This window comes from Phragmites australis, chromosome 3 (genome assembly GCF_958298935.1).
Source record: "Phragmites australis chromosome 3, lpPhrAust1.1, whole genome shotgun sequence".
Lineage (NCBI taxonomy): Eukaryota > Viridiplantae > Streptophyta > Magnoliopsida > Poales > Poaceae > Phragmites > Phragmites australis.
The window spans coordinates 48836243-48860399 of record NC_084923.1 but is presented as its reverse complement, the minus strand read 5'-3'; the positions used below and the strand labels follow the sequence as shown (position 1 = coordinate 48860399).

Here is a 24157-nt window from a genome sequence, read left to right as displayed (position 1 = left end):
CTAAATAGTTGTTTAAAAATTTATAACACAACTAAGTTTAGACGTGATAACATTAGATTTAAACCAAACATCTTAACGGTCATTCTACTAAGTACAAATATTAACATTTGATATTAATCTTATTTAGATGTTTATAGATGTAAATGTAGTGTCCGTACTAAAATCAGAAGCAGACCTGTCACTGCTGTAGTCAAAGAAGCTAAAATTTGCAGCGAACATTTGCCGGTCATATCACCACCTCGAACGCAACAATTTCTGGGGTCTCGCCTACCCGGCTCCACCTCCATCTAGTTCGGAGAGGGCGAGGGGCAAGGCATGTACGCCTGATCGTGCTCGGAAAAACTAGATCGCCGCGCCGCTCGCAACAAACAAACCAACCGCCGGCCTCAGCCTCTCAAACGGCATTCATGAGATGCATCCAATCCAAGGTTTTGAAACGCCCGTGTGCTGAGGACGGGGTGGCCGTCGTAACTCCGCAGCGACGTGCTGAGGACAAGGTTTTGAGCAACCACCGCTGCTGCAGTACTCGCACGCCGCGGCAGGGCAGGAACCGTGCCAGTACTACAGGGAAACACATGGAGCCAGGGTGGACGCGCCGACGCGGTGCCACTGCGGGCCGCAGTTACGGAGGGGAGAGAGGGGGGGGGGGGGGGGGGAGCCGTCGGTGACTCGGCGTCGCGTGCCTGGGAATATTTAACTCGGTGCCGCGCCGCCGTTCGATGTGCGAGGCAAGTGGCTGCGTTGAGTCGTCGCAGAGTCATCGTCAGTGCGAGGCCGCGGCCTTGGTTTTTCTGCGTGTGCCCTGCCGCGGTGCGTGCCTCCCCACTCGCACTGGCCAGGAGGCGCCCGGCTCACTCGGCTGCAGTGCTTCACTCCTCGCTCCACATTTCCTCTGCTCTGCAGCTCACTGCGGTCTCACGCACTGCTCTCACCTGCTCCTTGCCTCCCCCTGCCACGAAAAACGAGGACGAGAGAGGAGGTAGCAAAACAAACAGCTGCTACGAGCGCGATGGCGGCGCCGGCGCCGAAGCAGGAAGAGCTGCAGCCGCACGCCGTCAAGGACCAGCTGCCCGCCGTCGCCTACTGCCTCACCAGCCCGCCCCCATGGCGTACGTCCTCTACTCCCCCTCGTTAATCCCTTCCTCCTCCTGCATTTCCTTGCTCTGCTCCTGTACCCCTGTCGCCGCCGCTGGCTGTGCGCATTGGTTCTTGGATCTCTCCGAAACTGACGGCGGCTTCCTTCTGGTTCGTGTTCGCAATGCAGCGGAGGCCATCCTCCTCGGGTTCCAGCACTACCTCGTCATGCTTGGCACCACCGTCATCATCCCCACCGCGCTCGTCCCCCAGATGGGCGGCGGCAATGTACGGACTCTCTCTCTCTCTCTCTCTCTCTCTCTCTCTCTCTCGTTGTGTCATTGTGTTGCCGCCGCTTGACAAGAAAGCTCGCTCCTTTCTCGGGTGGGCAGGAGGAGAAGGCACGGGTGATCCAGACGCTGCTGTTCGTCGCGGGGATCAACACGCTGCTGCAGAGCTTCCTGGGGACGCGCCTCCCCGCCGTCATCGGGGGCTCCTACACCTTCGTCGCGCCCACCATCTCCATCATCCTCGCCGGCCGCTACAGCGGCATTGCCGATCCCCACGAGGTACCTCGCCTTCTTGCCCGCCGAGCCGAGTCTTCCATCGTTTCAACGCGGTTTGGTGTGGTAATAGCACTGACTAATTAATCTGGTGGGCTGCGGCTGCAGAAATTCGTGCGCATCATGCGGGGGACTCAGGGCGCGCTCATAGTGGCCTCCACGCTCCAAATCATCATGGGGTTCAGTGGACTCTGGCGCATTGTCGTCAGGTTGGTCTCCTACTCTCACTCCTCAGGTTTCAGGTTCCATGTGTTGCGATGAATTGATCAGTGTACCTTCTACGATCTCATCTGTGCTAATTCGAGTTTCTTGTAATCTTGCAGGCTGCTGAGCCCACTGTCTGCGGCGCCACTGGTCGCGCTTGCTGGATTTGGACTCTATGAACTAGGATTTCCTAGTGTGAGTCTCAGTACATTTACATTATGCCTGCATGTATTTTACAACAGTGAGAGAATGACATGAATTTGCACTACAGGTTGCAAAATGTGTAGAGATTGGTCTTCCACAGATTTTACTGCTGGTGGCTCTTTCTCAGGTATGGTGCATCAGGATGGATGTTTGTGTGATTTTTAACTTGAACAGTAGCTGGATCCTTATCAACAATGTGTTACTTTTGTTTTTCTTTCGCAGTACATACCAAATCTGGTGCCCTTTTTGGGGATTGCCTTTGAGCGCTTTGCCATCATAATGTCTGTTGCCGTAGTGTGGCTTTATGCATTCTTCCTGACAGTTGGTGGCGCTTATAAGAATGCTGCTCCCAAAACCCAATTCCACTGCCGTACTGATCGTTCTGGGCTTGTTGGGGGCGCTTCCTGGTAATACCATGCTTCCTTTTGCATGTTGTTTCCCCTACTGAAGAGCTCTATATGCTTGCATTTATATTCTGGATGGTACATTCTGCAATTCACACTAGAGACTGCTTGGCTACTAATAGATTGATTATTGCTGTACAATTTGAAGGATAAGTGTACCTTATCCATTTCAATGGGGAGCACCAACCTTTGATGCTGGTGAAGCTTTTGCTATGATGGCAGCTTCTTTTGTTGCTCTTGTAGAGGTATATTCACAGAGATATACAGGACTCCTATGCTATATAGTATTGCATATCAACAAACTAATATTCCCTACTGCATAATGCAGTCCACTGGTGCATTCATTGCGGTCTCACGGTATGCCAGTGCGACACCATGCCCTCCTTCTGTTATGAGTCGTGGCATTGGTTGGCAGGTATCATCTAGTTTCCTTAATTTGCAGTTAGTGTATCTGAAGATTCAAATGACTTTTAAGCATCATCACTAACTAATTTGTTTGTGCGCCATTCTAGGGGGTTGGTATTTTGTTGGGTGGCTTATTTGGAACGGCTGCTGGATCATCTGTATCTGTGTAAGTGGATTCTAAATGGTTGTTGGAACTGTTGTTCATAGGCTGATCCGGATGTTATTGGATATCGGTCTGATATAATTTACACTGTTCTGTAACAGGGAAAATGCTGGGTTACTGGGTTTGACACGTGTTGGCAGCAGACGTGTAGTGCAAATCTCTGCTGGATTTATGATATTCTTCTCTATTCTTGGTAGGCTTCATGCTTTGATGTAACCATGCATTCAACTGGTGGCTGTCATACTTTGTTTTAGTTAACTATTTTTAAGGTTGTAAAATTGACAAAATATGAAGATCGGTCTGTCCTCCATGATCTGACGAAGTGCACATATGTTTCCTGTAATGTCCTGGGCAAAGTTATTCACTGTTGTCTAACCATTGCAAAATAAACAAATAAAGCAAAGCTTAAACCCAGGATAACAAAGAAAATACCGACTCCCTAGCATATTTTACTAAAATTAACTCCGCTGCCACATTAAAATTATACTAGTGAAAGCTAGAGGATGAGCAAAGTGTTGCCTGTTCTTTCCTTCATTTTTTGAATTATTTAAGCTTGTTATCATGGCAAATACGATCATGCGATTCATACCATTCTCCTGCTCTTCTGACAATAATCAACTGTATCTAATGGTAGTGGTTTTGTGCTGCCTTTGTAGGGAAATTTGGAGCTGTTTTTGCATCAATTCCAGGCCCAATTATTGCAGCTATATATTGTCTTCTCTTTGCATATGTTGGTATGTAGTACAAAGCAAATTTTAAACAATGGATCCTTTTTTCTTTATGATAGTGGAACGATGATAAAAGCAATGCATTGCTTCTGTACAAACAGGTGTGGCAGGGGTTGGCTTCCTTCAGTTTTGCAACCTGAATAGCTTCCAAACAAAATTCATCATGGGATTCTCCTTGTTTATGGGTTTGTCAGTGCCACAGTATTTCAATGAGTACACTTCTGTCGCAGGCTTTGGTCCAGTACACACACATGCAAGATGGGTAAGATCCAGTTCTAATCGAATTCCGTTTTCTTTTTTACATTGAGGGCAACTAGCTGACACACTTATATAGTTCTATACTTCTGTCAAATGCTCATTTTGAATACTAGCTTTCGCAGCAATTTTTGATATTTGAACATCATAGTTCACAGAGATTGTGGCGCTGTGATCTGGTATTATGGTACTATACAGCCTATACTTGATTCTTGTGTATATTAGTCGAGTAACCAAATAATACTTGGGTAACATATGATACCCATAACCCAAGCATCCTGATATGTTCCATATCATAATCTTGGTGATGATATAACGTTAGATAATCTGCAAATTTTATGTGAGTGTCATGGTCAGTGATATGGTACCTTCGAAAGTTGTCTCTGCTGTTTAACTTCAAAGCAGGCGCCTTGTTCTGAATTACACCTTCTAGTAAATTTAGTACTTTGATATGCTGAAGGCCTGCTACTAATGATTCTCATCTGCTCATGTCCAGTTCAATGATATGATCAACGTGGTGTTCTCATCGAAAGCATTTGTCGGAGGCGCCGTGGCTTATTTGTTGGACAACACCATACACAGACATGATGGCGCCGTGAGGAAGGACCGGGGGCACCATTTCTGGGACAGATTCAGGTCCTTCAAGACAGACCCGCGCAGCGAGGAGTTCTACTCCCTCCCTTTTAACCTCAACAAGTTCTTCCCATCCTTCTGATTCTGTGGAACTCACTCTCTGTAACAGAAAAGGGGAAATATTGTCCGATTAGTCATTGGTGAAGTGATTTTTGGCGATGGCACGTTGCTGTTTCTCCCATTGCTATTGTACCTCTGAGTTCTGAATCTTATAGAGCTCAATTTGTAAACTACTCTGAAGGAATGGAGAAGCTCTTCGATATTTTGGGATGTAAATTAACGGTTAGTTTGATAAAGTAAAAATGCCTAACTTCTATCTCAATCAATCTTTCAGCCGTGATTTTTAGTTTGTGTCCTGCTGATGCTCCTGCTATATGAATATCTTCTTTTTATTCAGTTGAATTCAGCTATTTGGCTGAAAGAATGACTGGATTGGCTCATCAGAGAACTTGTTTTACATTTTACTTGGCAGCAGTAGAAAAAGAAAAAAAACTGATGAAACTAGTGTAATTACTTGGCCTTCACTAACTAGGATTGAGGCTGCAGGCCATGGAGAAATTGCTGGATAATGGGGCGTTGCAATTTGAAATTGAGATGATTTTGCTGTTCTGTTCATGTTGCCTTTAGACCAGAAAAAACCACAACTTTTCCGCACACGTCGTGCCCCCAAGCAGCAAAGAAAGCGCGGTATGAACTCTCTCTCTCTCCCCCGGCTGTCGGCCCGTCGTGCACTCGTTTGCGCCCTACCCCTCAGCTTCGCGGCTCCAGTGCTCCACCCGGCCCATGCCAGGACGTCCGACGCGGCCAGTGCCCCATGGCAGCCATCTGCCCGTGCACCAAGCACGCTGCGGCGCCCGTGGCTCTGGATCCCGACCCCGACGACCGGCGGCCAGCACCCGCCCAACCCACAGTGATAGGCCGGAGCTCCTAATGGCCCGCGCAAGCGTGCATTGCAGCTCTCCTCCCCGTGGCATTCTAGTAAGTAGTATTGGCCAAGGACATTTTGATAGAGCTCAACTCTAAGATTTTTTTTTCTTGAATACGTATAAGAGGGGTGTATCTTTGTATTAAAAAGAATGAAAAATAGAGTTTGATATAACGACTAAAGTCAGATCAAGTAGAGTTCACATGATACTAAAAACTAATACAGACGAGGAGGAACAACCATAACAGAAGCACCGAAGCAATATCATTAGTTAGAGTATTGATCCAACGCCATGAAAATGCTGCAGCAGGATTTCCATCTTCTTGGCTCCGGCGACGCACCATCGTTTCGCGTCCTCTCTAATTAGTCTCGTAAGAGTGTTAGAAGAGGCACGACGCCCGTTGAAGATGATGTCGTTCCGCGAAAGCCAGATACAACATGAGGTTAGGAGAATCAGGGAGTCAAGGCCCCCGCGGAAGTTTGTGGCCACACGCCCTCGGAGGTCGAACCACCAGTTGATGAAAAGGATGTCCTCAAGAGGAGGGTGCACGCCCAGAACACGCTACCAAATCTCTTGTGGAAACACACAGTGTAAAGAGTATGTAGTTGGTTTCCAGAAGCTGGGAACAATGTATACAGTCATCCTCATGTTGAAGTCTGTGTTTTTTCCTTCGGGCTGCAGTCCAGAGCCGATCGTGAAGCGCTAGCCAACCAAAGAATTTAACCTTCGATGGCGCCCATGCTTCCCAGATCAAATTAGCGCCTGCGAATTAGCTGGAATCATGGAACGAGAGATGATACATTGATCTCGTCGAATAGACAACAGAAGGAGTCCATCTCCAGATGATGGGATCCTTTGTGGTGTTCAGAACGATGGTCTAAAGCTTTGATCAAAGCTGGAGATATTGGGTGATCGCAGGGATGGTGAGAGGACCCGTGATGTCTGAAATCCAGCGACGATCAGTCAAAGCTTCCTTTACTGGCCTGGTCATCAGGCGCGATGAGGTGATGCATTGAAGGAGGTCTGGCACCAACAAACAAATGGAGCGACCGTCAAGCCAGGTGTCATTCTAGAAGCGTAGACACTCCATCGTCCACTCTGAGAATGGTTGATGCATTGAAGAGAGCGATGACATCCCGTTCATGGTGGAGAGGGAGGGCAACCCGTGGTTTAGAAGGATTAGTCCGCTGGCTCCATAGCCATCGGAGCCACAAAGCGACACCGGCCCTTTGAAGGTCCAAGATACCCGGGCCGTTGTAAGCCACTGGACGACATACGCACTGCCAAGCAAGAGTGCATTGGCCCCCTGTCATTTTTCTATCGCCAGTCCACAAAAAAGCTTTCTGAATCCTATCGATTTCCTTGATTACCTAAGGCAGGATGGTCATGGATATGAGCATGTGCAACGGGGTCGAGGAGAGCGCAGCTTTCACCAAACTGGTGTGCCTGGGCTTTGAAATGAGCTTGGCTTGCCAAATTGGTATCTTGGTGGCAATCTTATCCACCAGAGGTTAGAGATGTTGTTTGCGTAGTCAGCCAACTATGAGGGGCACGCCTAGATACTGGATGGGGAAAGTTGATAAACCACAAGGCAGATTATCATTGATAGACCTGATGTCATTTTGATCACAGCAAATTGGGACTGTGGCGCACTTGTGCAGGTTTGTTTTGAGCCCAGAAACCAAGCCGAAGAATTGGAGGATATTCAAGTGCGCTCGGATGTCTTGAGGTGTTAGCGAGAGGAAGATAACAGCGTCATCGGCGTAAAGTGAACAGCGATGTAAGATGGAGCCATGACCTGTGGTGTTGATGATGTTTGCCTCGCCTGCCCTGGCTAAAATGCGACCGAGGATGTCCATAACCATCACAAAGAGAAACGGGGAAAGGGAGTCTCCTTGGCGTAAACCACGGGCATGGCACAAAGGTTGCCCTGGTATGGAGTTAAGGAGAATCCAAGTAGAGGAGGAGCAAAGGGCGGCTTCGATCCAGCCACACTAGTGGTTACCAAAACCCCACATGCGCAAAAGCTCGAGGAGGAAGGCCCAATTGACTGAATCAAATGCCTTCGAGATATCCAACTTGAACAAGAGCTTCGGTCTCTTAGCCTGCTTGAGTAGCCGCGATGTGGAATGAACCAACTTGAAGTTGTCATGAATTAAGCGGTCGATGATTAAAGCACTTTGGGTGCTCGAGATAAGCCGATTCAGTTGAGGTGCTAGGCGCAACGCCATGGTCTTGGTGATGATCTTGCCAATGCTATGGAACAAGCTTATTGGGCGGAAATCGGATGGCAAATTGGCTCCCTCCTTCTTGGATAGCAGGGTGATGAAGGCATTATTAAGACAATGAAGCCCACTGTCAGGACCTTAATCGCCGTATCTGTGCTTTATTTCTCTCTTTGTGTGACCTGATATGAGTGTTTTAGACACTTTTAAGTTTTCGGCCCTAGTCTTGGTGGAATCTTAGCTCCACCACTATCCACAGTCATGGTTGGAGATATAAGTTTTGTATTTTTTTTATTAGTTTGATAAAAAAAAGTAAACTAAAGGTTCGTTCCACCTAACTAAACAAAGGAGAAATGAACTAAATAGTAATACAAAACTATCTATTTAATACCCAATAGCATTCCTAGTCATAGTCAAATGCAACGGCCGTTCAAATCTACCCAAGCTTGAAGCGTCCACTGTTGTCGATGAACTAGAAAGCCAGACCATTTCAAACCCTTAAAAAATATCTAAAAGAGCTCTTGAAAAAAAGGAACATCGTCAAGTACCAACTACTAACATGCAAGTTTCTCTTTAAAAAATTAAAAATAGTACTATCTAAAATGCAAACATGGTGGGGAATTACTTTTTTTTCTTTTACAGATTACTAGTGCGTAAATTAGCAGCCAGCGTAGACGTTGAACATGATGTTTACACCAGAACATTTTTTTTACTCCACTTGACGTTCACGCGTCAAAATACACTGATTCCAAGAGATCTGATACACCGAGAACTCCAAATTAAATTCAAATTATCTGGTGGTTCCCTTTTTATTTAAATTTGATATTTTTCTCGCAAAAAATCATCCCCTGATTATTTTAGCTTTCACTTTTAGCCACCCAATGATTAAGTAATTATTAATTAACTACCACTCGTACTACCCTCCCTGCCGCGCTGTTTACGCCCACGTCTCCGTTTCGTTTCAGTTCGGTTTCCTCCTCCCCCATTTCTCTCTCTCTCTCTCTCTCACCCATCATCATCGCCACCTCCGTCCGCCTCCATCCACGAATTGAATCCGAGGTACGCACGCGCAATTCGCTGCGATTCTTCCCCGTTTCTCGCGATTCGATCGATCCGCGCGGCGCGTCACCGTTTTTTCCCCCTCCTCCTTGGGCGGGTGGATCTTGGGCTGCGTCGTGGTGCAGGATCCGCGGCGGCGGTCGACCAGCCATGGCGCATCGGGTGGACAACGAGTACGACTACCTCTTCAAGATCGTGCTCATCGGCGACTCCGGTGTCGGCAAGTCCAACATCCTCTCCCGATTCACCCGCAACGAGTTCTGCCTCGAGTCCAAGTCCACCATCGGCGTCGAGTTCGCCACCCGCACCCTCCAGGTCGGTCAATCCCTCCCCACCCTTGAACCTCTAGATGTGGAGTCTGGAGATTTCGCGTGGCCAGTTGTGTGTTGGATGCGCCGATGCTCTTGTCTGTTTTGATCTAAGGCGATTGTTCTGTCATGGAGCCATGAGTACAGGCATTTAGGATGGTAATTAGATCATTGTGGTTCATTGGGAGGGAGGGGGCTTGGAATGGAATGATTGGGTGAATTTAGTGGGCTCTGCGCAGCATGAATACCAGCATATATCAGATCTGCGATTTTTCTTGTGTTACTAGCTACTTCTGCAAAGCTAACATTTTATTTTGCTTGAGTGATTTTGATTGATCGGTGGGAGTTCACATTAGTACGGATCATTGTGTTCTATTCATGCAGAGAAGGGAAGTATAGTTGCAGGTATAGGTTGGGCTAAAATTTAAAATGCAGACTAGGGCAAGCTGGTTGTCATGCAGCACTTGCGGCTTTGTCCAATTTTTGTTCTTATTGCAATTTTTAAGCTCTAACAGAATGATCATACAAGAGGTCATATGATGAGTTTTTACACAAAGACTTGCCTTGAGCATTTTTTTTTTACCTTAGCTAGTGGCTAGTAATACTGCTAATAAGTGAATATTGCCTGAATCGAGGATGCTGAGTTTAACATTGCAACAGTACCCACTCACCACCACCTTATAAAATATGGGCATTTAAGTTATATTCAGTTGCAAGCATGTTGCTGATGTAATGATGTGTCCTTCCATTTGGCGGTTTCTCTGCTTGTCTGTTTGAACTCCATCCAAACATGCATATTTTGTTGCAGTACTCTTTTGTTTTGTCTGTCTCTGAAACATCTGCAGTAGTTATCCACTTTTTATTTGGCTTATAGTATGTCTCATTATCCAATAACAAGTCAAAGCATACACTTGTTTATTGGTTGTCTTTTACCTTTTTTTTAAGTTAATGGTGCGAAGTTGCTTTTAAGTCTTGTATCCAAGTTTGCGAACATGTCTTTAACCCAATGGAACAAACCTTTACTTACTGGTGTTTGAAATGTAGTTCTGCTATATTTATTTCCAAGTTCACTGATTTACAAAGCATACAAGAGCATTGTGTTTATCATCGGGTGATTATGATGTAATCAAATGTTGAAGTATCACCTTTACCAGTGGTAACAAATTGGTTTATTCAACCTGCTATGAAAATGAGCAACTTGCTGAGAGCATACAGGTATACGGATCTTTTCCAGGAATATTTCAGAACAAAGAATTGTCTGGCAGAATGGATACCACGAGCTCATGATTGTGTTGTTATCATTTAGTCGATTTGTTCTTGCGATGTCCATGCAAGACATGGCCTGTTTTCTTAAGACAAGTTCTTTGATTAATTTTAGTACATTCAAGAGAGAACTTCTGAAGTTTGGGAGCTGTTTGACCATGTCATGTTATATTGCTATTGTTCTATTGTAGTAAAACACATTAATTATCTAATTTCATCCCACTGACTTTTTATGCATTAATTGATCTTCGATTTGCTTATTTTTCTGTTTCAATGTATAGGTGTTTTCACTGTTTTTTTTCTTTTGGCAAGTGATTTGGTTTTTAAAAAGTATGAAAAACTAAGTTGTTTCTAGGATCAGCATTGTCATTCTGTTACATTATCTGATTGAGTTTGAAACTACATTACAGATAGAGGGGAAGACCATCAAGGCTCAGATATGGGACACTGCTGGGCAAGAGAGGTACCGTGCAATCACAAGTGCTTACTACAGGGGAGCTGTGGGTGCACTTTTAGTGTATGACATCACAAAGAAGCAGACGTTTGAAAACATCCAGAGGTGGCTTCGTGAACTCCGTGACCATGCAGACTCCAACATTGTCATTATGATGGTTGGTAACAAATCTGACCTTAACCACTTGAGGTCGGTTCCAGAGGAAGATGGCCAGGCATTAGCAGAGAAGGAAGGCCTATCCTTCCTTGAGACCTCGGCACTTGAAGCTCTTAATGTTGAGAAGGCATTTCAGACTGTCCTCTCTGATATTCATCAAATCATAAGCAAGAAGGCACTTGCTGCCCAAGAGGCAGCAGGCAGTGGGCCTCCGATTCAGGGAACCACCATTAATGTTACCGATTCATCTGCAAACACGAGGAGAGGATGCTGTTCAACCTAGGTGCAAACAAAGAACTGGCGATGTTGCAAAAGGAAACTCTCATGCATGGATCCTGTGGTACTGTAGGTGTTATGTAGGTCACTTTGACTCCGTTTGGCCTGTAACTCAGGTGGGGTTGTAATCACAATTCATATTGCTGCAAAGAAATTTCCCTTTCAGGTAGATATCACGTGTAGTTGCAAAATTTTGGTAGAGACCATCGTTTGGCAGACTTACTACAGTTTCAGAGCGATGTCGTGTTTTCTTTCAGTATACTTATCATCATATGGTGTTAATTATTGGAAAAGCAAAATCGGATGTTTCTTGTATTTCTACCAGAGAATGTGGTATTATCCAACATCTCTGATTTGTGTTAGGAACTAAAATCATATTCATCCATGTTACACGTTTTGCTCTTCCAAGCTGCACAGCTCATCTGTTCTCCATGGTTTTTGCCCTTTTAGGGTCCATGTTACACGTTGCTTGAACTAAAGTAGAATGACCAACTTTTACACGAATTTTCAAGTGGATGAGATCGGTCGAGTGGTCTCAGTTGGAGATGGGATTGCACATGTTTACGGATTGAACGAGATTCAAGCTGGAGAAATGGTGGAATTTGCCAGCGGTGTGAAAGGAATAGCCTTGAATCTTGAGAATGAGAACACTGCTGCGTTTGATCTCCTCCCTTCTCACGTGAACCATACTCCAGTTAGTTAGCAAAAGCATCAAGATTTGAGTCGGTGGGATTCATAGTTGTTCCAATCTGACGGAATCAGTTATATGCTCTCTGCTTTAGCATAACCTTCTTTTCAATTGCAGTGTCAAACTGCATCTTCGCTGTCAGCAGCTACCATGCGTAACTGTGCTACGTACCTTAACACCCTTTTCAACTTTCGATCTAGTCATTTCCGACTTTATATCCTTATATTACTCTCATCTGATTCATTTCGCGACAATTTATCGATTTCTGGAAGTTATGCAGATGGCCAGTCTTTCAGAGACCAATTTGATGATATCAGAAAGTTCGAACAACATTATAAATCTTCAGAACCGTTAAAGATAAGGCTGGCCAGTGTCAGTTCCCTGTGAACTGTGATTAGATTATAGCCCTTGTTTCTGTCTTCGTAACCTTATATCACTCTCGGCTGATTCGTTCGCTTTCTGCAAAAACAAACGAAAAATTATGCAGATGCCCAGGCTTTCAGAAACCAACTTGACAGTATCAGCAAATTTGAACAGCATCATCTGAAGAACCTTCAAAGATAAGGCTAGTAAGTGTCAAGTTTGTGATTATACCCCTTTGTGGTCCTGTGATATCAATTTACTGGGAAGAAGAACATGTTCTATTCACACAAAATGTCAGGTCGATCTTTTCAGCCAAGGACACTGGCACAGATGCTCGCAGAGATAATGATAACAGGAGATGAAATTTCATGTTGCAGGCTTGTCAACTGCAGAGTCTCCTCCATACTGCGGATTCTCGACGACGCAACGTTTGCCGAATCTTGTCTGTTGCCTTGCCAAGAACGTGTGCGGTCATTGACCTGCTTTCTTCACACTTTTTGCAGGCCAAAGCAGTTTTAGAAACCTCGGCTCAGCTTTCGCTTGTTCGATCCAAATCCAATGCATCCCTCTAGCTCCAGTGGCAGGCAGGCTTTGGCCTTGATCGCGATCTATCGTGCTGGTGACTATTAATCATGTGCTTTTAATTGTGTGTTCATCTATTCTTTTTATCACGTGACTATAAAAAATCTATAAAAAAAAAGTTATCATTTCAGCAAATTAGCACTGCTTTGGAAGATAAATATGCCGATTAACCGAACCCAAATTACCCTTCATTCATCATGATGTCAGGCGCATTTCGGAGAACCAAGTGCGTGTTTGACACCAGAGCACTGGCTACTATCATGGGTTGCTAATTTGGTACTAAATCTGTTATATTCTGGTGCTTTGAATTTATCCTATTAAGTATCACACCACCTTGCCTATCATGGAAAAGAAGGTTCATCCCAAAATCGATATGCATGTCCTCATCAGGGTTAGACTAGACCAGGCTGAAAATTCACTATGACCAGGCCAATAGAAAAATTCACCTGTGGCTAGGATGCAATCTAGCACTAGATAAATAATTAGGAAGTTAGTGTTCCAATTCCTCTCTAGATGCTCGTCTAATCAGTGTAGGCCATGCTTTCTAGAATATGCAATAGAGCTACACATATTTATATTAAGACGAAAAAAGTTCGGGAGGAACACAACGACCTAAAATAGGTCTAAATGTTCTACATGTGCAGTAGATATTACAAGAGGAGAAACAGCTAGAGCTCATCTAGCCGGCATGGTTAGACTATCGACCCATAGCTACGCAAATGAGCTTGTAGGACGGATAGATGGATAGCACCGGCGTCGCACCATCGGTTGGCCTCCTCCCAGATGAGGGCAATCGTCGAGTCGGAAGAGATGAGAAGTTGTTGAAGATTATATCATTGTGAGACAACCAAATTCTCTAAGTGGTTAGAAGAATTAGGGAATCCAAGCCTTTGCGAAAGTTGGTAGGCACACGCACACAGAGATCTAGACACCATTCGAGGAGAGTAGCGTCCGTCTGAGGAGCATGAACTCCGAGAACCCGCCACCAAGCCTCCCTCGCCACAGTGCAGTATGGTAAGTGGCCGGTAGTCTCTAGAAGTTGAGAACAATGCGCGCAGGAGTCATCCAATTGCAATCCATGCCGCCGCCTCCGGGACACAGTCCATAGTCGACCCTGAATCCTCAACCAACCAAAGAACTTGACCTTCCTCGAAGCCCAAGCTTTCCAAATCAACCTAACTCCCTCAAGGCGCACACTTCCTAGGAACATCATAAGATATGCAAATCTAGCAGTGTACTACCCGGAGGAGGTCCATTTCTAAACCACCCGATCAAGCACACTGCTCAGGTTGATGGAGCCAAGTTGGCACCAAAGCAGCAAATATTGACTGATCGCCGGAATGGATAATGGACCTGTGATGTCCCTAATCCATGCACGATTGTGCAAAGCCTCAACAACCATTCTGCATTTAGCCGATGGCCGAGTGACACAATCATAGAGATCGAGAGCCAGTGAACGAAAGTGACGACCACCAAGCCAAGCATTGCTCCAGAAGAAGGTGTCCGTCCCATTACCAACCTCGAAGAAGGTAGATGCATCGAAGAGAGCAGCAACATGTTTCTCGTGTTTCAACGGGATAGCGGCCCATGGACTGGCTGGCTCACTCCACTACCACCAGAGCCACCGAAGGTACAACGCCAGGCTAGCAAGCCGAAGATCCTGGATGCTGAGCCCCCTGTACTCTAACGGCATGCACACTTTAGGCCAAGCGATGGAACTACAGCCACCGGATGAAGTTTTGTCTCCCGCCCAAAGGAAGGCCTTCCGTATTTTGTCTACCTCTTTGATCACCCACGGAGGAACCGTAACAGAGATGACAGTATGCATCGGGGTGGCAGACAAAATAGATTTGAACAAGGTGGCACGGCCTGGTTTTGATATGAGCTTGGACTGCCAAATAGGGAGCTTGGCTGCCACCATGTCTACCAACGGTTGCAGATGGCTCTTGTGCAGTCGACCGACCGTTAGGGGTACCCCCAGATATGTGATAGGAAAGGATGACAGACTGCATGGGAGGTTCGCTTGGATGATATTGACGTCCTCCGTGACGCAGTTGATCGGAACCGTCATACACTTGTCGATGTTCGTCTTGAGGCCAGATGCATCGCTAAAGAAGTGGAGGATGTCCAGATGTGCATGGATGTCCTCCGAAGTAGGCGACATGAAGAGCATCACATCATCCGTGTAGAGAGAGCATCGATGCTTGATAGAGTTGTGACAAGTGGAATAAATAATGCCCGCCTCACCCACCTTGTATAAAATACACGCCAGTATATCCATCACCAGCACAAACAAGAAGGACGAGAGGGACTCTATGCGTTGACCGTCAGATTGCCCACTAAACTTGGAGCTAATCATTTAGCTACCATCATGAGATTGTGGCTGGGAAATTCCATGCTTCGCAACCTGAGGCGCAAAAGTGAATTGATGCATCTTAGTGTTAGGTTTTACTTTGGTGGTGAGGATGGTATCTATTGCAACAACTATTCCTAGAATAAGACTATTTGCAGTGCAGTGCAATGGGAAACATATATCGGGAGACTTTCAGCACTTACACAGGTGATAAGAAGAAAGGCGTTCAAATCCGACCTGAGGGCGTGCGCTCATCGTTTATTTTATTTTCAGAAAAATAGGATTTAACTGAAGTTCCAGTCACGTTTTATTGAAACTGAGAGTACCAAGGTTTAGCTCCAAGCATACAGCCTTCAGCTGATACAAACTGAAATAAAAAAGTATGTAGCTCAGGTATTTGTCTGCCATTCTTCCAGATCCCTCTTCAGCACGTCCATTTTAGTTGGCATGTCAGATCAGTTATATAATATTTTCAGCACATCGTACATATCCAAATATCCAATCAACCCATCAGGTTCAGAATGACCATCAATGGCTCTAAGAAAGATATCAGCAACAATATAGCTCCATAATTTAATTTTAGGGCGTATGCGCCAACGAGCGACACGAGGAGCGACACCACTATCCACAAATTAGTGATGCACCCCTCACTCACATCGTCTTTGCAAGGATAGTCAGAAGCCTGATAGATCCACACAATCTACAGAAAGCACAATGCCAATACAGTACCATTTTCAACATGCCAAATTGACACTAGTTTGGAGTGTTGGATCGCCCTATAATGGGAGATCACGTCCACTGTGGCTGGATTGGTACAGCTGATTCGCTTGCTCCAGAAAGCCCGGACCGATCAATTCAAAGTTCTCAATATAACTAGCCCAAGGGAGGCGCTACGCATAGTGGTCTGATCGGTTTACAAACAGTCACCGACAAAAATGAGCCCTAACAACAGCACAATTTCAGCTGGACCCGGGTGCCAGTGACTGGTACCCTAAAGATCCCGCGAGAAATAGTTTGTACCCAGAGCACTTTCTGATGGCTGGAGATCTGCATTCAGGGATTTCAATTTTGTTTTATAATTTTTTCATTCACCGGCGAAAAGACCGAAATTCGTGAAATTTTGGTTATTTTTCGTCCTCTGTTTTGTGGTCTCACGTATCAGTGAAAGATAACTCTGAAATTAGATATTTCGTTCTCCTCCAAAATTCGTGAAATTTCGATAATATTTTAATCCTTATCTGCGTTAGCATCCACTAATTACAATAATGAGAGTGGGTAGCTCAGTACGAGCTGTGCAAATTTCTGCCCCATTTCTTTCATGAGCTTAAATTAGTTTGTTGGGGGCACTGACTAAAGCCAAACTAAAGTGGAGGCAGCAAAGTTGTGGAGTGAATCCATCCATCCATCCATTCATCCATTACCGGTCGCATCCAACTTGACGCTGTCGGCAATACAAGTGTATGCATGGTATCAATTGTTCAGCAAGTTTGATGCTAGCAGTCACTGTTAATTTGGGTTTCAGATTAAGAATGATATCATATAGGACAAGGCAGTGATTATCTTAACTTGCAGTAAATTGTGTGAAAAGAACACATGCCAAAATTGCAGCATGATTTGTTGAAGAATGAACTCGGTTTAAAGGTGGAAGTGATTAGCTGCAAGTGACAGAAGAATGGCACATCAAGCTATCATGATCTTGAAAATGACTGTTCTCCACAGCTGCACTTTCAGTGCTCCTTTTCGTCCAATCTTGGTTCCTCCGCGTTGTTTTGCTAACTTTCCATTTGGTCGACAAATTGTACTGGAGCAATCCCATCCATGATCCAATTTTGACTGGATTTGTAAGTTCAAACACTAAGGACCACTCGTAGGCTTACATAACCAATTCTTCATTAATTCTTACAGTTTACTCAACCCCTGAGTTGTATTGCCTAGTGGGGTACGGTGGTTGTTATCTAACTAACCAGGTATTGATTCTCACCTCTTACGTATTAATGATAGAGTGTGTGTCTCTCCCACTATTTGAGTTTTATGATAGTTTGTCAAAAACAAAAGAATTGGCAGAATAAAACATCCCCAGAATACTAATTGAAAATCCTGTTTTACTTAGGAAATTATGTCCACTTGTATTTGTAGGATCAGAATAAAACTAGAGTACTGTTTTTGCATAACTAAATGATCTAGGCATATAGTTTTTTTTTTTTACAAGTGCTGTCCCAACTGCACACCCTTCATTGAAGGACAGGGATTTGTTTTTTTTACAAGTGCTGTCCCAACTGCACACCCTTCATTGAAGGACAGGGATTTGGTGCAGGACGGGAGTCTCGAACTCCCGTCCGTTGGGCTCCTATTTGGAGCCTAACCACTAGGCTCCTTGCCGGTCTACCCTAAGTATATAGTTTTCATAATTAGGGAGATTCAGGGGCAGATACGAAGTGGTAAAACGTAAGGAGCAAAAGTAAAACCCATAATGGAGTATGACAATATGGCACACTTGATAGTATATGGATCCATGCTATTCCAAATAAAATGAGTGCAATAATTTAAAGCAATTAATGGTGAATAATTTCAAATAGGAACTGATGACAAAAGTGAATTTTACCTTATATCTTCATCGATCCAAAGCTGCTATCCTTTAAGTTGTTCTGGTTATTCTGAGAAGCATAGAAGCACAAACTATAATATCCTAGCTTATAAACAGCACAGTTCTTGCTTACTACCGCTACGTCTTGTCACTTTTCAAAAATATTACAACTTTGGACACGGATCCTCTGCATTAATGACGATTAATGCAGAGGATTACTGTTTTGTACAGTAATATAAGTCTGCGCTACAGTCCTCTGCATTAATTAATCGCTGTTCACTGAGGATAATGTAGCTACAGTGTTTGATTCTACTGTACCACGGGTCTGTACTGTAGCATCATGTACTGTAGCGTCCTGTAGCAGTTGATCCAATCCACGTCTCCCAATTAACAGCTGTGGAGTGCTCGTAATGCACTCCACTGTAGCTCTCTGCAGTTGCCAGTGACAACTGTAGAGGATCTGTATCCTGCAACTTTGTATCAACCGAAACCAGTATTTCTCAATAAAAGAAAAGGTCAAGGTTACCTTTGCCCAGAATCACTTTTATGCTAATGATTACGGTCACTAAAAAATCACCTGGTCAGGTCAATGCCATCAACAAATAATATTCATTTGGCAGTGCTTGTCGTAAAACGGTAAAATCAACATTTTTCCGCCCAGGTATGGGCTACCTAGGAGATATATTCGGAATAAGAATGTGCTGATTAGAATGCACTATCACTCATGATTGACTCTTCATGTTATTATAGCCTTCTAGGTAGCTTCAACCACTAACACAATATTATAATTAGCTGTGAAACCGGGCTCCTTTGTCAAAGCCACGAAAACTTACCAAACACCATGCTCTCGGAAGCCCGACTTAGGTTTGTTCTTTTTTTCTCGAACACGTAGTAGAATTGTGTGTCATTGTATTATAGAACGAAAGAAAGCAACATTTACACGTAAAACTACCCGTAGCTACACACGCAAACGCACACCAACAAAGACTTTAGGCGTACAGATACATCACGGACAAAACCAAAAGACAACCAGGCGAAAGAAACACATCAAACCGACGATGGCCAGACCATACGCAGACCTTTAGCTCCTTCCATGCACCGGAGCATGGCATCAACCTTGATGCTTCACAACACCAACCGGACATCTGTGGGTGCATCATGGAACACACAAGAATTTCGGTGTTTCTATAGTTGCCAAACCACCAAGATGATGAGCAAGTTGAAACCTTTTTGCATAGGCTTAGGCAATTGATGTTGCATTCGGCACCACCAGTCTTTGAGCAGCTCGTCTTCCGACTGCAGGGTCATGCCTTGGAGGCCAACGATCGACAAAGTTGTGAACCACACCTCTCGGGCAAACATGCAAGGCACAAGGAGGTGTTGCACTGTTTCGTCCTCCTAGTCGCACAAGGGACATCGCGCCGGATGCGGCAACCCACGTTTCGCTAGACGATATGTCGTCCAGCAAGACCGAGGATCGCGAGCCACTTAAAGAACTTGCATCGTGGTGGCACCCATGATTTCCAAATGAGCTTCCACGACTCGAAACCTACCGCGCCGATGAAGAAACGCCATGATTTCCAAATGAGACTTAGGTCTGTTTGGTGCGGAAGCCCGACTTGGATGAGCGAGACTTTTTTTAAAGTTGCTGGTGCATAGCTGTTTATAGAAAAAACTGTTTTTAAATTGATTTTTGATGTATATGAAATGTATAATATACTCCCTCCGATTGCAAATATAGGTTGTTTTAGACTTATGCACAAGGATTAAGAAAGTAGATCAAATGATCTTATTGTCCTTTATTTATTATACATTAAAAAAGATAACTCATTTATTTGTAAGAGTAGTAGCATTAATTAAACAAGGGCAAGAAGGGAACAAAAGAGAAAAAAGTGCATAGAAGTTCGAGAATGACTTATATTTAGAGAATAGTTAATGAGACTAAAATGACCTATATTTACAATCAGAGGGAGTATGTAATAATCTTCAGAACATCATTTCTCAGAAGCTACACTCTAGATTAGTTTTTGACTTCTAGTAATAATGACATATTTTACTTCTCAAAAAATATTTCTAGAAACATAATGTTTGATTTAACTTTTTACTTCTGAGTAATAAAACCCAACAAAAACTGAACTCTTAAACTCGACCCCTCTAGACTCCTAGTCCTAGAGTACAAAAATGAACTAAGGGAGAAAAGTATCCGATTTGCTTCTCTAAAGTTAGCTTCCTAGCTTCTAAGTGTCTAACAAAACAATTAGAGGGAGAGCTCAGCCAAACAAATCTCATTTAAAGCTTGGTCACCGATGCTACTGCAAAAAACTATACCATATACATATGCATTAACATCAATGGACTCACGTTCATATCCTGAAAACTGGAACGGCAAAAAAACAAACAAAACCTCGGCCTCAGATGTTACTACAAGATGTGTGTACCAAACAATCGGATACCTGCGCATTAACAACATTGGACTCACTTTCATCAACACAGGCAAGAGATCCAAACGCAGCCTACGTCGCCAACAGCCAGATCCAGCCATCCGGATTGCATCACCGTGCCACTACCGCTTCTGAGCGTGACCTGTTATATGCTGATGCCATGCGTTTGGACCTCTGACTTCTGTGCGAGAAACTGAACCGGCGAAACCGGCCTAGCTGACAACTGGCCTCTCTGCTACCGTTTGCAGCTAGCCTTGCATTGCATGCAGACACACATGATCTCGTCGATCCGCGAGACACTGTAAGCAAAATAAGCATTACACATATCCTGAGATGCACAAAGCCAGAACCTGATATCTACTAGATAAGAGGTGGAGATTGATTCTGTCGTTTGCAAGCATGATTTCTATGTGCATTGTGTATGCATGTCCTCTTTATCTGTGTAGCTTGGTAGCTAGTTCAGGTCATGAAAACACAAGGACTATACTTTGCGGTAAACAGAAGGAACTTATCAGGAAAAACAGAAGAGATTGTATAATAGCCTCATATAGATTTACAAATAGAGATTTTTATGAGGTAGGTTTCCTTTAATCTTCTCAATAAATCACTACCCCTTTTGCTTTGACTTGTTGATATGGCATGGTACCACACCCCTCTTGCTTGTGACTTGTGAAGCCAGCAATCTCCAATTAGTGCCAGCTCTTTACAGATTAATTCCCTCCATGGATTCGCCTTTCACCAGAAATAAATAAAGACCTGCCTTTCGTTGATTCGATTCGTGCACATCTATCTCCTCAACAGAGTGACCAGCAGCGCCGCATGCACACCTTTTTCTTCCCCATTTTTCCCATTTCGCTGCTCATGTCAGAATCCACATAGGGGGTGGTTATATAAGGGCCCTCTCTCTCTCTCTCTTCTCAGCCTCAAACCAGGAACAACGTTGTTGTGCCACTCTCAGAGATTGAACACCTCCTTTTTGTGGCAAAGCAAGTGAGCTTCTTGGCTCTAACTTGGGAGATTTTCCCATCATTTTGGAGGATTTAGTTTTAAGCATGGACAAAGGCCTAGGGGTTGGTGTCATGGAGGATCGCGAGGAATGGGTGGATGACTCATCTGTGGATCACCGTGGGAGGCCACCCCTCCGTGCCGCCACCGGGTCGTGGAAGGCTGCAATGTTCATCATCAGTGAGTCAGATTGAGCTTTATGCACTGACCAATTTTTTCAACGGTTTTTTGCGTGATCGATGAATATATAATCTTCTTCCCAAGGTGGTCATGATTTAACTTCGGGAGTTGCTAATTTTCAATCGAGTGAAAATAAGAATATGTTTCACTCGACAATCATAATCATTGAATGAAGTTCTAACGGTTGATAAAAAACTGATTCACAAGTGAACAATATTTTCTATAGTAGAGATATATATAATTTTCTGGTGTATGCAGATAAATATTCTTGATTGAGTACATATCAAAAGACAAACTTGCGATCGGACGAATAACGTGTCGAGTGAAATAAAGCTCTAATTTCAGTCGATTGAAGCCTAGTAAATCCGTTTAACTTCTTTCTCCTTGTTTCTTTTTGGCATGAAGTGATTGAGTTCAGCGAAAGGTTGAGCTATTTCGGGATAGCAACGAGCCTGATGATATACCTCACCAAGGTGCTGCAAGAGGAAATGAAGTTTGCGGCGAAGAACGTGAACTACTGGATGAGCGTCACCACGTTGGTGCCTTTGCTTGGCGGCTTCGTTGCCGATGGATACCTCGGGAGGTTCTCCACCGTCGTCTTCTCGACCATCATCTACCTTCTGGTGAGCTCCCATTCTTTGCACTTGCGAGAAAAGCGCATGCGCTACATCAATTGTGCATTATGTGCTTGAGAGAAATGTGAAGCTACTTGTACAAGCGACCGCGTTGTTGCCGTTGAAATGGCTTCGTCATGTGTGCCGGTCACCTCTCTTGCAGGGTTTGATCCTTCTGGCGACGACGCAGTTGGCGCCAAGCCTGAAGCCTGACCACTCGCTGCACCTGCACGAGACGCTGTTCTTCGTGGGCATATACTTGGTGTCCATCGGCACCGGCGGGCACAAGCCTTCTTTGGAGAGCTTCGGCGCCGACCAGTTCGACGAGAGCCACGCAACGGAGCGGGTGCAGAAGATGTCCTTCTTCAACTGGTGGAACTGCGCGCTCTGCTCGGGGATCCTGCTCGGCGTCACGGCCATCGTCTACGCGCAGGAGCGGGTCGGCTGGGGCGCCGCCAGCGTCATGCTCGCGGCGGTCATGGGCGCCTCGCTCGTCGTCTTCCTCGCCGGCTGGCGGCTCTACAGGTACAGGGTGCCGGAGGGCAGCCCGCTGACGCCGCTGCTGCAGGTCGTCGTCGCCGCCGTGAGGAAGAGGCACCTTGAGTTGCCTACCGACGCTGGTGAGCTGTACGAGGTGAAGCCGCAGAATATCAAGAAGAGGCTGCTTTGCCATACTGACCAACTTAGGTAAGATCTGACGTTATACTTATTTCCCCGGCCTTTTCTTTAATTTGCACAGATTAAAGTGATCGTGAGATAATGCGATTACTAGCTAGTATTGTTGCAATCACTAGTGAGGTAGTGACTAGTGATGGCGATTCGAGTTTATCCAATTTTGCTGCTCCTGGATGAACAAATCTGGACGAAATCTATGAAAGGCAAATGGAACAGTAATCATTACGTGATCGTGCTCGTGCATGATCAAGCCAGAAATGTTGATCGTCGTGCTGTTGATGGTGCAGAAACTATTGAGCATGATGCATGTGGTACGTGTAGGTTTCTCGACAAGGCGGCCATAGTGGAGCACGGCGGCGGCGACGAGGCACGCGGGCCGTGGCGGCTGGCGACGGTGACGCAGGTGGAGGAGACGAAGCTGGTGCTGGCCATGGTGCCCATCTGGGTGGCCACGCTCCCCTTCGGCATGGCGGCGGCGCAGGTGTCCACCTTCTTCATCAAGCAGGGCAGCGTAATGGACCGGCGCCTGGGCCCGCACTTCGTGCTCCCGCCGGCGTCCATCTTCGCGCTGACCGCCATCGGCATGATCGTCACCGTCGCGCTCTACGACAAGGTCCTGGTGCCGTACCTGCGGCGGGCCACGGGGGGCGAGCGCGGGATCAGCATCCTGAAGCGCGTCGGCATCGGCATGGCGTTCGGGGTAGTGGCCATGGCCGTGGCGGCGACTGTCGAGCGGCGGCGCCTCAACTCGTCCTCGCCGGTGCCCATGTCGGTGCTGTGGCTGGTGCCGCAGTTCGCGCTGATGGGCGTCGGCGACGGGTTCGCGCTGGTGGGGCTCCAGGAATACTTCTACGACCAGGTCCCGGACAACATGCGCAGCCTAGGCATCGGGCTGTACCTGAGCGTGATCGGCGCGGGGACCTTCCTTAGCAGCCTGGTGATCACGGCGGCGGACCGCGCGAGCTCCCGCGGCGGGCGCGCGAGCTGGTTCGCCAAGGACCTGAACCGCAGCAGGCTGGACCTCTTCTACTGGCTTCTGGCCTGCATCGGCGCCGTGAACCTCGTCTTCTACGTGGTCGTCGCAGCCAGGTACTCGTACAAGACCGTCAATGCCGGCAGCGTCGGCGACGAAAAGTCCGGCGACATCGAGTGCGCCGCCGCCACTTAGTTAATCAACCAGCCGGTTAATTAGTAGTAGTAACTAGATATGGCATCGTGTCATTATAGCTAGGTACATGCCTGATAATTCAAGTTGGATGCTTGCTTGTTGATGCCGTTGGATTGTGTACTGTTGTGGATTGCACAAGTGCCGTTTGGTTCGTCGTAATGCATGTGCTTTAGAGTTCTTAACGAAAAATGTCAAAGAAATCAA

At 45.6% G+C, this 24157-nt stretch overlaps 3 protein-coding genes across 3 annotated transcripts; all 3 read left to right on the top strand.

Annotated features, from left to right (window-relative positions):
- Positions 1–704: 704 nt before the first annotated feature.
- Positions 705–4909, top strand: LOC133913676 (nucleobase-ascorbate transporter 6-like). The gene is made up of 14 exons (XM_062356889.1): positions 705–1109; positions 1265–1362; positions 1467–1643; positions 1746–1846; positions 1961–2036; positions 2113–2172; positions 2268–2452; positions 2598–2694; positions 2778–2864; positions 2962–3020; positions 3119–3210; positions 3674–3751; positions 3847–4007; positions 4497–4909. The coding sequence occupies exons 1-14, from the start codon at positions 1010–1012 to the stop codon at positions 4713–4715; spliced, it is 1590 nt and encodes a 529-aa protein (XP_062212873.1). The 5' UTR covers positions 705–1009; the 3' UTR covers positions 4716–4909.
- A 3791-nt stretch (positions 4910–8700) lies between these two features.
- Positions 8701–11615, top strand: LOC133913675 (ras-related protein Rab2BV). The gene is made up of 3 exons (XM_062356888.1): positions 8701–8843; positions 8969–9158; positions 10825–11615. Exons 2-3 carry the CDS (start codon positions 8994–8996, stop codon positions 11305–11307), a joined length of 648 nt encoding a protein of 215 aa, XP_062212872.1. The 5' UTR covers positions 8701–8843; positions 8969–8993; the 3' UTR covers positions 11308–11615.
- Positions 11616–21219: 9604 nt separating this feature from the next.
- On the top strand, positions 21220–24112 carry LOC133913674 (protein NRT1/ PTR FAMILY 5.6-like). The gene is made up of 4 exons (XM_062356887.1): positions 21220–21496; positions 21902–22119; positions 22274–22797; positions 23107–24112. The coding sequence occupies exons 1-4, from the start codon at positions 21364–21366 to the stop codon at positions 23951–23953; spliced, it is 1722 nt and encodes a 573-aa protein (XP_062212871.1). The 5' UTR covers positions 21220–21363; the 3' UTR covers positions 23954–24112.
- Positions 24113–24157: the final 45 nt, after the last annotated feature.